Source organism: Eschrichtius robustus, chromosome 20 (genome assembly GCF_028021215.1).
Source record: "Eschrichtius robustus isolate mEscRob2 chromosome 20, mEscRob2.pri, whole genome shotgun sequence".
NCBI lineage: Eukaryota > Metazoa > Chordata > Mammalia > Artiodactyla > Eschrichtiidae > Eschrichtius > Eschrichtius robustus.
Genome location: NC_090843.1, coordinates 59,772,141 through 59,787,580, shown reverse-complemented (window position 1 = coordinate 59,787,580; position 15,440 = coordinate 59,772,141). Strand labels below are relative to the sequence as shown.

The following is a 15,440-nucleotide window of genomic DNA, read 5'->3' as shown; positions in this document are numbered from 1 at the left end:
GCTGGTTAGGGAACTTGCCCTCTGGGTCAGTGGCGTCACCTCTCCAAAGCCTGCTGTCACTGTCACTGGCCCCAGCAGCATCCTGTTGGTGGGGCCATCCCCCAGAAGGAGGCATGGGAGGCGCTGGCTCAGGTCACCAGCCCGGAGGCCCCGGCGTGACAAATTCCTGCCTTCACGTCTAGCGCGAGAGCCGCGATAACCCAGCACTGCGCCGGGTGCCGGGGCTCTGAGGGGCTGAGAAAGGTGGGGGATGGTGGAGAGGGTCAGATCCAGAGATGAGAATTGCCAAGGTGGCCAAGGCATTAGACAGACTTAGGTGGACCCCCAGGGGCCTAGGGCACCTGCGTCCCACGTCCCTGGGATCCCAAGTCTGTCCATTTCTCTGCGAGAAAGGGCTTTGCAGTCAAAGACATTTGGAAATCCTGTCTACTCTCTTCCCCTTTGGAGAGTACACATCAGTTCAGAGAAGGCCTGAACTGAAGACCCTGTTTAACTTGGTGCTTCTGTCCTTGTGTGTGTCTGTCTGCATCACACGTACATACTTGTTAAGCCTCCCTGGCTCCAGTGCAGTGGTTGTCAACTCGGGGGTGATTTTGCCTTCAGGGGACATTCGTGGCTGTCACCAGTGTGGGGAAGAGCTACAGGCGTCTGGGGGGTAGAGGCCAGGGATGCTGCCAGACGTCCTACAATGCACGGGACGGCACGGCCCCACAGTAAAGGGCTGTCCAGCCCCGCCCGTCAGCAGTGCCGGGGTTAGAAGCTCTGTTCTAGAAGGACTCAGAACCCTCGGCTCAGCACCGCTCTCTGTCGGATGATGGACGCCAAGCCATGACAGTGAGAAGCAGCTGCAAAACATGCAGGACCCCAACTCATTGATTCTCAGACCCACGTTTTGTTTCCCAGTTTTAATATCTTGGAAATCAATGGTGTATCCTAGTCTAATTGGAAGCATCTTTTTTTTTTTTTTTTTTCTTTCTCAGCAGTACTTAAAATAAGGGTGCCTCTAACAGTCAGTGACATCTTAGGTTTGTGAAATTGCAGCTCCTTAGACAGGGGCCTGGGGCACACCCCTTCTCCTTGCCAGGCCTCACTTTGCCCATTTATAAATGGGAGGAAGACCATGGCTGAGGTCCTGTCTAGCCCTCCATGGTTATGATTTGTGGTCCTCTCTACCCTGGGGCGTGAACACACGTGTCAACCCTCCATCCACACTCTGGGATGGAAGCGGAGAGAAGCCACCTGTGAGGGTATAGCAGGATCCGAGGTATTTTGCCATCATCTTTTCTGGTTTTTGAACTGAACCTTCTGTCTAAAGAATAGAAGAATAACTGTTGGTATTTCTCTCTACAGGGGGGCACTAGGATTTTTCCAGCCATTCTTTCCTTCAGTTTTATAAGCAGCTTTCAGGAGATTGAATTTTATTGTGGGGAGAGAAATAGACTTGATGAAGACATGAGGTAGCTTCAAAAACTGACTGTCCTCATCCCTGGGCTCCCGGGGCTGTGGGCACCTTGCCTGGAGACCACTCAGGGCCCTGGATCTCAGCCTCTTTTGTTCTGCTCCTGCTTCTGCAAAGCAACAGTGGTGGAGTTGCAAACCTTTTCATTCAAAAAATATGCCAGACATTGTTCTGAGTACTGGGGATACAGCCACAGACAAGCCAGTCCTTGTGTGGTCCCTGCTCCCGGGAACCTACATTCTAGTGGCAGAGTTGGACAAACAAGCAGACACGGAATACGTCAGATGTTCGTTGCATGGGCAGCAGGACAGAGTGTGCGACTGGGGCGTGAGGGGTGGCCTCAGTGAGGAAGTGACGTTTCGGTCAAGCTTTAAAGACAAGAAGACGGTATGTGTGTGGGGTGGTGGTGGAGTATTCTAGGCCAAGGAACAGCTAGTGCAAAGGCCCTGGGGCAGGAGTGACCTTGGCATGTTTGAGAACAGAAAGCAGCCCAGTGTGGCTGGGGGGTGGGGGTCAAGAGGGAGCGTGGTAGGCGATGAGGGGAGGGGAGTCAGCAGGGACCAGAGGAAGGTGTTGTTGGGATTTCATTCTGAGCGTGATGGTTGGGATGGGGGTGAGAGTGAAATGCAGTGGAAGTGTCTTGTCTTCCTGGGAAGCTGCCTTCTTGAAGCAGTTGGTTAGCAGTGGTGGGGTTGGGGGTTCCCTGCGAGGAGACGGGAGGGGTAAGGACGATGCGGAAGGAAAACTTGACCACAAGCATCCCATATGGTCGTTCCTGAAGATCATGGAAAAACAGGTCAGAAAGAACGTGGGCGGGAACCACAAATGAACCCAGCCAAGCCAAGCTTAGGCAGGTCCCTTTTGAGGAGGCAGAGGGGTGGAGGGTTTACCCATGGGGCTCAGGGTTACTTTTGAGTCGAGCTTCTGGAGAGAGTTGGAAGGGTCACCCATGAACAGGACCGGTTCGTTCTTCTCAGTGCAGGTTTGTCAGATGCCTAAAGCACAGCCAACCAGGTTACCAGCTGGGGAGAGAGATCTGGAAACACACCCAGTGCCCCCCACAAATGGGATTCCACTCTCTGAATGTTAGGGTCCGCACTGGGCCCAGGACTTTCCCTACGTGGCTTCATCTCAAATCACAGTGGGAGCTGTGTTTGTTCAGTAACTTTATTGGAGCCATTTAATGCCAGCTTTCTGGGGGAGGTCTACGTAAGTCAACTTGAAACCCAAACAGAATACCGAAGGCTCTATTCAGCACGTGTTAAAAACCTTCTTTGGGCCAGTTTAACATACACTGTAACAGTAATGATTTATATGGAGAGAAATAGTAACAGGCATATGGAAAGAAAATACGAGTGAAAAATGAGGTTCTGGGATTTTCATGTTACGCGTTACTGGGTAACACCAGATGACACCATAGACCAGTTCTGTCCCCTAGAACTTTCTGCGCTAACAGAAATGTTCTACATCTACACCATCCAGTATGGTAGCCACTGGCCAGCAGATGTGTCTACTCTGCCTGAGGAATGAATTTTTAATTTTATTTAACTAAGTACTTTTCAAATTTTGGAATAATTTTAGGTTTACAAAAAAATTGTGAAGACAGTACAGAGAGTTCTTATATACCCTTTACTCAGTTTCCGCTAACGTTAACGTTTTACATAACCGCGGTCCAGTTGTCAAAACTAAGAAATCAATGTGGTACAGTATTATTAACTAAACTAGATTTCATTCGATTGCATCAATTTTTCCAGTATTGTCCTCCTTCTGTTCTAGGATCCCATCCTGGGTACCACCCTGCATTTAGATTCTATTTAAATTTCACTTGTTAGAATTTGAATAGCCACCTGTGACTAATGGGGCTGGGCAGTTATGGAGAGTAAGTTCCTTTCTGAGCTTCTGGGTCTGGACGTGCGTTAAGTTTGCATTTGTGTTTCCCTTTGGGATGGAGGAAATCTATCTCTTATTGAGTTCCCCTGGGAGTGGAGATGTCGGGGAAACCTGGGTTCCGAGGCTGGCTTTGCCTGGCCTGGGGCCTGACTCCGCTGAGGGCTCATGCTTGGAGAAACAGCCTGCCTCCAGGGAAGCCAGATCACAGGGGAGTGAGTTCTGATGTTGATCAGGGAGGGCCTGCCTTTGAGTCTGGAGTCTGTGCAGACAGACAGCTGTGCTTCCCCTGAGCAGAGCTCCCCAGGAAAGGGGCTCCAGAGCCCAGGGCCCTCACCCACACACGTTCTTCTCCAGATCAGGAAGCCCCGGCTACTCCCACATAGGAGCAAACAGGGACTCTCACCTACTGCAGAATTAGCAAGTTACCAGGCCCAGAGTGGCTGCCATGGCCCTCAACTAGGAATCACTGTTGACCCCAGGGAAGGCCATAGGGGGCCGCCTTTTCCTTTAGGAACATGTGCCTGTTGGCTGAGGCCCCAGGGGCCCTTACAAAGGCCTGTTTAACCTTTGACGCCCCGGAGAATAGATGCAGGTTTCCAACCCTTCACACCCACGGACACATGTATTGTGAGTTCTCTTTGGGGGAATACAGTTTACATCTTAGACAACCAGAGAGGCAACAGGGATTGGGTAGCCAGACAGAAATTTCCAGACCAGAAGGATTTCCAGGCCAGAAGGCTATAAATGTAAAACCACTCCCCTAAGCAGACCCCAGCAGACGCAGCACACACCTGGGAAGGTGAATACGACAAAGAGCATCTTTCCAAGGCCCCACAGGGCGTGGTGGGGCAGTGAGGCAGGGATGGTGCCTACTGTGCCTTCAGAGGTGCTGAGTACAGATCTGGCTCTGGTGTTTGCCTTGGTAGCCTGACTTCAAAACATGCTTTCCAGCAACCCCGGCTATATTTCCCAAAGTGGGTTCCACGGTACCCACTGCTTTTCCCGCCCCCATCCGGGTCCTTTGTCCATATAAGTGTGGACTACCACACTGCTGCCTTGATTGAGATTCACAGAGCATGTCAGCATATTTTAAGCTCACCGTAAAGAAACCAAGTTAAATCTGAGCAACAGGGGGCATTTGTCCCAAACTCTTTGGGCCGTCAGACCCTGCCCTTTACTGTCACTGCAGAACACTTGTAAGGAACGTCCTGCAGAATTGGTGGTTGCATCACTTGCCTGGGGAGGGACTCCGTTCCGCCAGGCTTAAATGTCGTAGCAGGGAGGGAAGAAGGATTTCCAGAACAAGGGCCCTGGAGCTCCCAGGTTTCTTCGAGTTGAGGAAGGAAGTTACTCGTCTATTCCAGAGAGAAGGGGAGATGAGGCTGGACCCACAGGAGGCAGAAGGAAGGTGTCCAGAGCTGATTTTCTTGTTTGGAAGAAGAAAGTCTTGTCTTTGGAGTTTTTTAGAGAACAGAACCTAGACAGTGGGGCTTGGAGGATGGACTGTCTTTCAGGGCGGATTGGAGCTGGGCGATGGGGTCAGAGCTGTAGGGAGGGTGAGGTCTGGGCAGCGAACGACGCTGGCAACTCTTTGTTGGTCTTCTTAGTTTCCGTTTTTTATCCCCTCCGCCTGCGCCCGCCCCCCCCACCCCCCACCCCCGCCCCCAGCAAATGACTTCTTTGTACCAAATATCCGGCCCCTTCTCTCATTGTGTATCTCCCAAGCCCTCTCTTTGTCTGTTTAACTGCCCATAAAGAGGAATGAAATGTGTGCGTGTGTGTTTTTATATTTGTATTTGAAGTTACTGAAGTTACTAGATAGAGCTTTCTGTTCCCTTTTCTTATCTTAAAAACAGCTGAATTTGGGATTTTACGTTTTTTTTTTGTATCCCCAACTGAATTATGTTTCTTATGGTTATGAGTGATCCTTGACCATATTTTATTTTTTCCCCTGGGAGGCTGGAGGCCTCTAAAGCACACACCCCTGGCCTTGTTTGTTTTGGGTCTCACCCTCAGTAAGCCGAGGGCCCAGCGGTGGGGGAGTGCCCATCAGGACCGTCGTGGGTAGCTGTAACTGTTCAGATCCCCACGGAGGACTTTTCCGAAGGTGCCGGAACTGTTGAAGTAAAGTGCAGGGAGACAGGGTGTCAGGGGAGAGCTGCTGTATGGGGAGAAATGGTTGAATGGAAAATTAGATTTTCCTTTCCCAGTAATTGTTTTGACATGCGCGGTAATTAGCCAACAGCTGACAGACCAGAACTGAAGTGAGAACAAGAGGATGGATTAGGGGCAAATGCCACTGCGTTAGATGGTTCCCAGCAGCCGTTAGCATGGGGGCTGCCAGGCTGGGAGAGGCTGCAAATAGGAGAAGGGTGTGTTGAGGGTGCACTTTTGAGGTGCTGTGGAAGGAGAAGACGGGGGTCGGAAGGGCAGCCTCTGCCCTCAAGAAGATGGGGACCACCTTGGGTTAGAGGGACCCAGCACCATCAAAGGTAGTGACGGGTTCTAAACTAAGGCCTGTTCAGGTAAGAACTTACGTATTCCATTTTCGTAATCAACTGAACTGTGGTTGCATTTTTTTGGTTGTTGATAGATTTTAGGATCAGGGTGATGCTGGCTTTGTATAATAAACTGGGAAACTCACCAGGTGTTTCTGTACTGTGCAGTCTGGGCCTATGTATTTCTTTTAAGAGTTTGAACCAGTTTGCCTGTAAAACCATCTGGGTCTGGTGCCTTTTGGAGGGGAGGTCATTTTTCAAAGGTTTTACTCATTTTGGTGTTTCTGGTATCCTTTGAAACCATTTTGATCATTTGAATCTTATGGAAAGTTTTGTATTTATTAGCATAGAATTATAAATAATATGCTCTTGCATTAAAAAAAAAACTCAAGTCTGTTTGCCGTGTGTATGTTTGCTCTCTAATTCCTAATTCTAAGCATTTGTGTTTTCTCTCACTCTCAAATTAGGCTGATTTGCCTTTTTTAATCACTGTTAGTCACCACTCCCCATCACCACTGACCTGCCCTGAACCAGCCAGGGTTGCAAATGTTATCCTGTCTCCTAACTCATTAATTTCTCTTGCCACATTTATATCCTTTTCTCATGTTTTCCTTTGATTTATTTTATTGGCTTAAAATTTTTTTTTTCTGATTTCTTAAGTTGAATGTTTAGTCTGTTTATTTTTATTCTCTTGGCTTTGGTAATGAAATAATTAAGGCTATGGATTTTCCTCCAAATATAATTCAGGCCCTATCCCATTTGTTTTGATAGGTTCTTCCTCATTATTTTCAAAATATTGTATAATTATAGTTTTAAATTCCTCTTTGACCTGAGATTATTTAAGAGGGTGTTTTCTTAAATTTTCAAGTGTTTGGGAGCCAGGGGGGATGAGGACCTTGTATATTTTGTTCTTTCATTATTAGTATCTACTTTTATTGCTTTCTGGTCAAAGAATGTGCCTTGTGTTATTTATGCCATTTGCAATTTATCAGTGCTTTATTTGTGGCTTAAATAGGCCCAACTTTTTTTTTTTTTATGTTGCATGGATTCTTGGTAAAAGATATTATCTCTGTTTATAAGGTATGCTGTTTAATCCATCTAGTTCAATCAGCCTTTTAAATTAAATTACTAAGATATTCCACATCCTGACTTTTGTTCACGAATCAGTCCTAGACTGAAAGCAGTATATTAAGATTTCCTACTGTTGTCTTTAGGTTCTCCAGCATTTGTGTTTTATCTATTGCAGCGCTATGCTCCTTGATAAGGAAAATTTCTCCAATGTTTTGCCTGCCTTGTGGGTTGTATTTATCAGCAGTCTAGTGCCCTTCCTGGCGTGGCCTGTGCTGACCTGAGTAGATTCTCCTCGGCAGCCATAGCTTCTCTGATGCCCTTGGAATCCTGGCCCTCCCTCCTCACCCCCCTTTTATCTAGAGGATTCCTGGATAGAATCAGCAGTTGAGCAGCCTCTTGAGGGCCCTGGGTGTAGACCAGGAGCGTGGCTGGCCACATGGGGTTAATTTGTTGTTTCTCCTTGTGTCCCTAAGCCACTGCCCTGGGGGCCAGCTGTGTGGCCAGTGTTTTGTTGTCCTGGTGTGTCTGTGCCCACCCTTCTTCCGGAGTGTCCGGTCAACAGGCAGATCGGGAGAAACCCAGCTACCCACAAGAATCTGCTGAGTGCGCCTCCGTTCACAGGTGGCCCTGGATTTTTCGCTGCAGTTGGGGGAGAATGGGGGGCACTCCCCAGCATGAAAAAGGTTCTCCATGGGGTGGCCTTCATACCCCATTGCTTGCCCCCAGCCCTTGCTCTGTGAATGGGTAGGTGGTAGTAATTTCGGCCTCTCCTTCACCTCCTCCCTCCCTGCAGGGTGGTGTCAGCAAGAACCACCAAGAGCTGGACGTGGGTCTGTGCATCTTTCTCCAGGCCGGCCTGTAGTTGTCTGTGTTGTAGCAAATCCTCCAGGCCTGGGGCATGAGGAAGGCATGCTTTCCTGGTGTCCAGAGATCAATGCAGACTTGGGGTTCAAGGCCAGGAGATTCAGGAACAGAAGCAGTGGACTTCCCCTCTCCATCCTTCCCCTCTCTGTTCATGAAGTACTCTATAACTTTACAGATCTCTTTTGCAGTTATTGTCTCGTTGGATTTTCATCCCAACAAAGTAGAGAGAGACTAGGTAGAACTGTCCCCATTTTACAGATACAGAAGCTGAGGCTCACGTAACTATATCCGTGAGAGGGCAGCGCCACCTCTGGGAACTGAGGCTGCATGGGCTGCGGTGTGTATGTGTGATGTCAGGACCAGGCAGCAGCGTCGGGGGCTTCAAATCAGCCCCGATGGGAGCCTTGAGGCCACAGAAAAAATGCTACAGACCAGAGCTTCCCGTCCCCCCCTTGAAGGGCAGGTGTATCAGCTCATGTTGGGAGCATGAGTGAGTGTCATAGGGATAGAGTTTTAGAGCCTTGAATTTTTTTTTTTTTAGACTTTAGGAAAACTGGGACTCAAGAAGGATGTCATATGATCCCCTGGCTATTAAATGGCAAAACCAAATTTCATGGAAACCAGTGAAACCCGTTCTCTTTCCATTACGCTTATGTTACAGTGGGTGAGGGTGAGAAGGTCCTCAGGGAGAAGTTCCTTGGAGGCGGGGCGGGGGCAGGATTTGTAGGAAGCTGTGGGTGGGGCCATCTGACTCTGTAGAGAGATTGGACCCTTGATCAGCGCCCGTGACCACAGCTGCTGAGGTGTTTTCGGCGATGGCTGTTGGATTGTGATGACCTCACCTCCTACTAAGCATCTTTCTTTTCTTCTCTGGTTGGAAAAGAAACTTGGTCCCCCAGGAGATAGGTAGTTGGGTGCTGGGGATTAGAGAGATGCTCTCAACCCACCTCCAGCTCAGCAGATACGGATGAGACCCTAAGAGGTGGTCCTGGCCATGCATGACCCCTCGGAACCAGGCAGTGAGGGGGGAGAAGGGGCTGCAGCTGCCCCCATGGTCTGCAAGGTCGGAGGAGCCTGTCTGTGGCCAGCGCAGCCTCTGAGCCGTGTTTCTGTCCCCGCAGTGAATGGACACCACACGCCAGGGACCCCCACGCTCCCTCCTGAGACTGCTCACATGAGTGTCCGAAAATCCGCCGGCGATTCCCAGGTAAGGGGTCCTGTTGCGGGCTGTAGGGGCAGCCGTTGAGGCAGGCCCAGGGAGGTGTCGTTAGGATGGGGATGCCATGGGGGTCCAGGTGGCTACAGCCCAGTCCTGCCCCAAGTAGAAAGTGGTCGGTATCTGGGTCATTCCAGCGTACCGTGATTGTGGGAGAGCAGGCGATTGTGGTTTGGTTTTCTCTAGAAGATGAAGATGGATTTTTCGGTTGTTTTTTTTGGCCGCGCCAATGGCATGCGGGATCTTAGTTCTCTGACCAGGGATCGAAACTGCACCCCCTGCAGTGGAAGCCCAGAGTCCTAACCACTGGACCGCCAGGGAAGTCCCTAGAAGTTGAGGATGGTTTTGTTGGGGTGATGGTGATGGGATTATAACTGTTCTTGGGGTAGAAGGTTCCATCCCGCTGTCTGGATTCCTAGTACAGAGTCCAGATTTCCCAACGCTTTAAGAATATGGATGAGGCCAGGCCATTTTCCTTTTCTGCACGCCCTTTTCCCACCGCCTGACTTCACCCAGAATGGAACTGAGTCAGACATTTACCACATAACAGAGGGACAGCTACGGTGTGGAAGGACATGGGAGGGTGTTTTAAGATTCCCAAACTGCGTTCTCATCTGTCATCTCAGCTGACACGTGTGCAAACGCAGGAGGGAGGTGTCAGTATGATTCCCGTGTTACAGATGAGGTCACGGAGTCTCAGACCGGTTAAGTGACTCGCGAGGGTTGACACGATTACCAGGTGGTCAGACTGGACTTGATGCCGAGTTCTTCCAGTGTCATTAAGCTGTGTGTGAGGAACTGAGGACTGGTCTTATGTGGTCCATCCATGAATTATCCAGAAAATGTCCCTTAGCAGAAGCCTCCAAACCAGCCCTTTCCAGGGGTGAAAATGCCAGGCCCCAAGGACGGTGGTGGTGGTGGTGGTGGTGATGATGATGTGATAACAGTAGTTGCTTGTTGTCAACAACAGTGGGTTCTGTGTGCCAGTCACTGGAAGAGAGACCTTGTGGGCTGTGACAGCAGACGGCTTCAGTGTGACGCTTAGCTTTAATGCAGGCAAGAAGGTTAAACCTCAGAAACCTAATTACGTTCTTGTCTTAGGAGGCTGGGCGTTGGGCTCAGGTCAGTTCAGTTCGAACTCTGGAAGAGAATTGGGACGTCTGGGTGGACCAAGGCTCCTTCCACGTTGATGGGTTGACAGATCTCCCGGGCCTCGTGTTAGAATGCAGATTCTGATTCAGGAGGTCTGGGGAGGGGCCGGAGGCTCCCTGTTTCTAATGAGCCCCCTGGGTGGGGGTGGGGGGGTGTGTGGACCGTGGCAGGACAGGCGAGGATCTGGGCACAGTTAGTCGTGCCAGCACGTGTGTGTCCCCTTCACCCCCTGCTCGTGGCACACAGCACAGCCCTGGCTCCGTGTGTTTCCTGCAGAGCCCCCCTCTCAACACAGCCTGTTTCAGTCCGTTTGAAATGAAGCTTATTTGCCACCTAACTATGGAGTGTTTTCTTAAGACGTCAGCCCAAGCTCTGCTGTGGTTTCCCAGCAACTAGAAAAGCTGGTCTACCCTGGGCAAGAATATGGAAACAACCCCTTCCTCCCCGCACCCCCCGTCATTCTTCTCTCGTTCCCTAATGGAACCTGGCTCCCCCCATCCCGAAATACTGTGAAGCTGTTTCTTAACCATATAAAACAAAATGTATCCTGATACATATAACCTCCTGGGAAGCCAGTTGGACAGTGTGCTGCCATAAGCCTTCGACCCATGAATTTCCTTTCCTGCATCTGTTCTTGGGATACACTCAGGGATTCTGATCTATGTGTGAGGCTGTTCACTCAAGCATGATTTACAGCCCTGCCACCTTGGACCCAACCTAATTATCCAGCAACAGGGGATGGGTAAAATGGATGACGGCACCGAACATCCGTCTGGCCAGTGAGACCACGCAGCCGTGAAGACTCCTTCTTCCGAAGAAAATGTCGTGACTCCGGAAAATGCTGAGACATAATGTTGAGTGAGAAAAGCAGAACAAAACTGCACGTATGGTCAGTCTTATCTGGGGGGAGGAAATCTACCCATATGTGAAGACAACTGACTGGAAGAAAAAATAAACCCGAACGTTGGTGGCATTGCTGCCCGGTTCTCAACCAGGGGACGTTGGGCAGTGTTAGGAGATATTTTGGTTGTCACAGCTGGGCAGGGGGTGCTACTGCTATCTAGTCAGTAGGGGCCGGGGGCGTCACTAAGCATCCCGCAGGGCACACGACAGCCTCCACCACAGAGCATCCCGCAGGTGGAAAAGATGATTGGTGCTGACGCTGAGCAACCTTGGTGTAAGGTGATTTTTATTCTCTTTAGACTTTTGGGTGTTTTTTAAGTTTCCTAAAATGAACACATTTTACTGTCATAGAAGGCGTTATAAAACAAGGAGTTAAGAGACGAGGTACTGGGGATGCAGGGAAGGTCAGCTCTGGAGAGCCAGGCCAGGCCTGGGCACTGCTTCAGGACGGGTGGAGTCCAGTGCCTTGTTTTTGGATGATAACGTCGAGAGGGGGAGGTATCATCAAAGTAACAAGAATAAACAATGCAGTGCATGGAGAGAGCAAGTATGCATTCGTTCACTAGTTCCCCGGCTGTGAAAGCGTTCGTGAACCTGCAGAGCTGGCTGTCCTCAAAGTTGCCAGAGGCCAATCATAGAAATGGGTTAAGAAGGGTTGATATTTCCAGAGAACACTACTGACAAATGGTCCCCAGAATAGATATAGCGCACTTCAGCCTGCGTAGTATTTACTACCCCATCGCAGGCTGTCAACTATAATTAGTGACAATTATCACCTAATAATATTGAAAGAAAGAAAGAGGGAATGAGTGAATGAATGAATGAACGAATGAACAAACACATGGCCATTTGAGAGGCAGGGTTGGGGGTGGATAAAGTAGCTTGTCACACCCCTGTTGTGCTCGTTTTCTGCTACCTGCCCCCTCCCTGAGCAAGCTAATCAGGAAAATTAGAATGTTGGGCAGGTAGGGGGCATTATCCAATCTTCATGGAAACCGGGAGTGTGTCTGTACCGTCGTGGGTGGGACTGATGGCTGGGTGCCCAGCACCCCAGGGGTGGTGCCCACCCCAGTTCTGGGAGACCTGGAGGGCCAGGCACAGGTGATGGTGATCTGGCGCCACTCAGTGGAGGTTTGCACGTCTGCAGCTCTGGGGCAGGCTGCCTGGGCGCTGGATGCACGGGGCCCACCTGATTGGAGGTTGGGGGATCAAAGGCTGAGGATGGTCTTGCTGGCCATGGCAGAAGCACTTCTGAGCCTGTCCCCTGCCAGTCTGCCTGTCTGCCTGCCTGCCTGCCCGCCCGCCCGCCCGGGGCTAGGGTGACGTGAGCCCCCTCTGCTCCTTGTGCAGGTACTGGGAGGGCAAGGAACCCACCCACCAGAGCCCAGGCCGTTTAGTGACCCACCTTTGAACTGTTTTAGATTCCCATGAACTGCCCCCCAGGAAGGCTATCTTTAGACACAGGAGAGAGGAAAGGGAAAGGGACTTCGAGCTTGGAAACTTAAGGGACCCATTGGCGGTGAGATTCTGAGAGCTCATTTACTTAATTGGGCTCCCCCTCCCCTACTTGGTAAATAGCACATATTCTATTGAGCATCTGTTTCTTTGCCAGGCACTGAGTCAGGCAGATGTAGTAGCCCTGTCTTTTTTTAACATTTATTTATTTATTTATTTATGGCTGCCTTGGGTCTTCGTTGCTGCGCGCGGGCTTTCTCTAGTTGCGGCGAGTGGGGTGCTACTCTTCGTTGCGGTGTACGGGCTTCTCATGGCGGTGGCTTCTCTTGTTGCGGAGCACGGGCTCTAGGCGTGCGGGCTTCAGTAGTTGCAGCACGTGGGCTCAGTAGTTGTGGTGCACGGGTAGCCGTTGTCTTGATGGAGTTAATAGCTGGGACTGGAGAAAGAGGTAAATGTTTATTTCATTTTGGCAGTGATAGGGCCTGGAGGGAGTGTGTGCTCTGAGGACCTGACCAGGTGGTGTTGGAAACATCGAGATGGGCTCTTTAAGAAAAGCTGAGACTGGAAAGATGAGCAAGGGTTTAGCTTGGTGAAGAGGTGGTGGTAGGGGAACAGCATTACAGGTGGAGGGAACAGCATACGTGGATGCATAGAGTCAGGATTTCGAAGAAGCCATGGAGTCCGAGTGGGGCTGTGGTTTACTGTGTTAGCAGGTGTGGGGGGGGGGCACAAGAGGAGGCTGGACGAGTCCTCAAGGCTGCTGTGAGGAGCTTGGGTTTTGTCCTAACAGCGCTGGGAGCCATTGAGGGGTTTCATGCTGGGTCCCACTTGCTGAGGGTGTGGGACCCAGACTCTTCACAGGGTAAGGAGACAGGGTCAGGAAGACATTGCAGAGTCAGGGACTCGCTGAATTGGCTGGGAATGACACACTGCCATCTCCCAGGGACTGCGTCGTCTGTCGCCACCCTTAGTGGGTCCTCACAGTGACAGTAGAGCAGCCCAGGCGAGGCCAGGAAACCAGGCTGGGGAGGGGTTTTTAAAAAGAGGAGAAAAACCTTCTAGAATCATAGGAAAAAGAAATTTGAAAAAAAAACACTTTTGTTATGGACATGCGTAAGCATTTATAAGAGTAGAAGGACTGTTATAATAAAGGACCATGGACCGATCATTTAACTTCAATTATTCAGCCAATCTTGTTTCATTTAAACTCCCATCACAGGACTTCCCTGGTGGTCCAGTGGTAAAGAATCCACCTTCCAAGGCAGGGGACGCGGGTTTGCTCCCGGGTCGGGGAACTGAGATCCCACATGCCACGGGGCAGTTAATCCCTTGCGCCACAACTACTGAGCTCACGTGCCCTGGAGCCCACGCGCCACAACTAGAGAGAAAACCTGCACACCACAACTAGAGAGGAGCCCGCGCGCTGCAGCTAAGACCCAATGCAGCCAAAAACTGAAAAAAAATCAGTAAAATAAAATAAATAAAATGAATGGGTTATATATTTTAAAAAAAATTTTTTTTTAAATAAACTCCCATCACCTCTCCCTAACTTCCCACTGGATTCTTTTAAAGCAAATTCCTCACATATTGTTTTAACTGTAAATATTTCAGAATGTATGTCTAAGGGCGAAGTCATAACATAATACCTCATCTGTAAAATGAAGACGATGCCAGTAACTTGGTGGGGTTGTGAGGACTCTGTGAGATGACGTGTGTCAAAGGCCTGCCTCATGGTCGCCTCACAGGGCAGCACTCAGGGCAGGAGCTCTCCCAGTGTATCCTTCCCCCGGGAGTTCCCCTCCTCCCCCTCCTCCCCTCCTCCCCTCCTCCCCCTCCTCCCCCTCCTCCCCTCCTCCCTCTCCTCCCCTCCTCCCTCTCCTCCCCTCCTCCCTCTCCTCCCCTCCTCCCTCTCCTCCCCCTCCTCCCCCTCCTCTCCTCCCCCTCCTCCCCCTCCTCCCCCTCCTCCCCCCTTCCCCCTCCTCCCCCTCCGCCTCCCCCTCCTCCCCCTCCCCCTCCCCATCAGCAGCAGCATTGGTACAGAGACTGGCAGGCTATTGCCAAGGCTGCCGGAGCACTGGTTGCCCTTCCTGGGGTGTGTAATGGGAGCACTGTGGTGGTCCTGCTGGTGATGATGTGTGTCTGTGGTAGGGGGACCCCTGCAAACTGCAGAATCCATCCCAGGGACTTCCCTGGTGGTCCAGTGGTTAGGACTCTGCGCTTCCAATGCAGGGGGCATGGGTTCGATCCCTGCTTGGGAACTAAGATCCCACATGCTGCGTGGCCAAAAAAAACAAAAAACAAAAAAGAATCCATCCCAAAGGTTCCTCTTGCCCATCCTGGGTGTGTATTTGCATGGACGAACCTGTAGGAAGAGCCCAGCACCTGTCTGTTCTTCTTGGAGACTGGTACCTGGGCCCCTGCCGTGCAGCCTCAGTCTGCCTTCCTCCCAGAAAGCCCAATCTTGGCAAGTGCCCTGGGCAGAACTGATAGTTTGGGAGGGTCCAGGGTGGGCAAGCTGGATGAGTTGATGCATTTAACATGTCTAAGGAAGCTATAGTTGGTCACAAGTGTGACGTTGCCCCAGAACCTGTTGGGTCTGCTAACAGAGGTGCTGTAGTTAGGGGGGCCTCAATGAAACGACAGAACAGACATCCTCCATGGAGGCCCCCAGGCTCTGCCTTAAAGATCCTGGCCCCCGGAGACCTGCTGGATCAGCAGTTCTGGGAGGTGGGCGGGGGGACCCGATTGGGGGGGAACTAATTCTGATGTGCTCCAGAGCCTGAGGACCATTGGTGACAGATGGTGAAACTGAGGCTCAAGTTAACTTGGCAGGATGTCAAGGCTAGCGAGTTCATCTTCTTGTCTGTGAAACGATGACACGTCAAGGTCCCTTTTAGCTGGACAGTCCAGGGATGTCAGTTTTCATTAGCTG

The 15,440-nt window shown here is 50.7% G+C and overlaps 1 protein-coding gene across 3 annotated transcripts in view; it reads left to right on the top strand.

Moving 5' to 3' along the window:
* Window positions 1-15,440, top strand: part of GAS7 (growth arrest specific 7) — a 199,704-nt gene that overhangs the window by 145,187 nt on the left and 39,077 nt on the right. For all 3 annotated transcript variants that reach the window (XM_068530305.1, XM_068530307.1, XM_068530306.1), the window contains exon 4: window positions 8,904-8,989. In XM_068530305.1, the coding sequence (XP_068386406.1) occupies window positions 8,904-8,989 (86 nt within the window). The remainder of the gene's footprint in view (window positions 1-8,903; window positions 8,990-15,440) is intronic.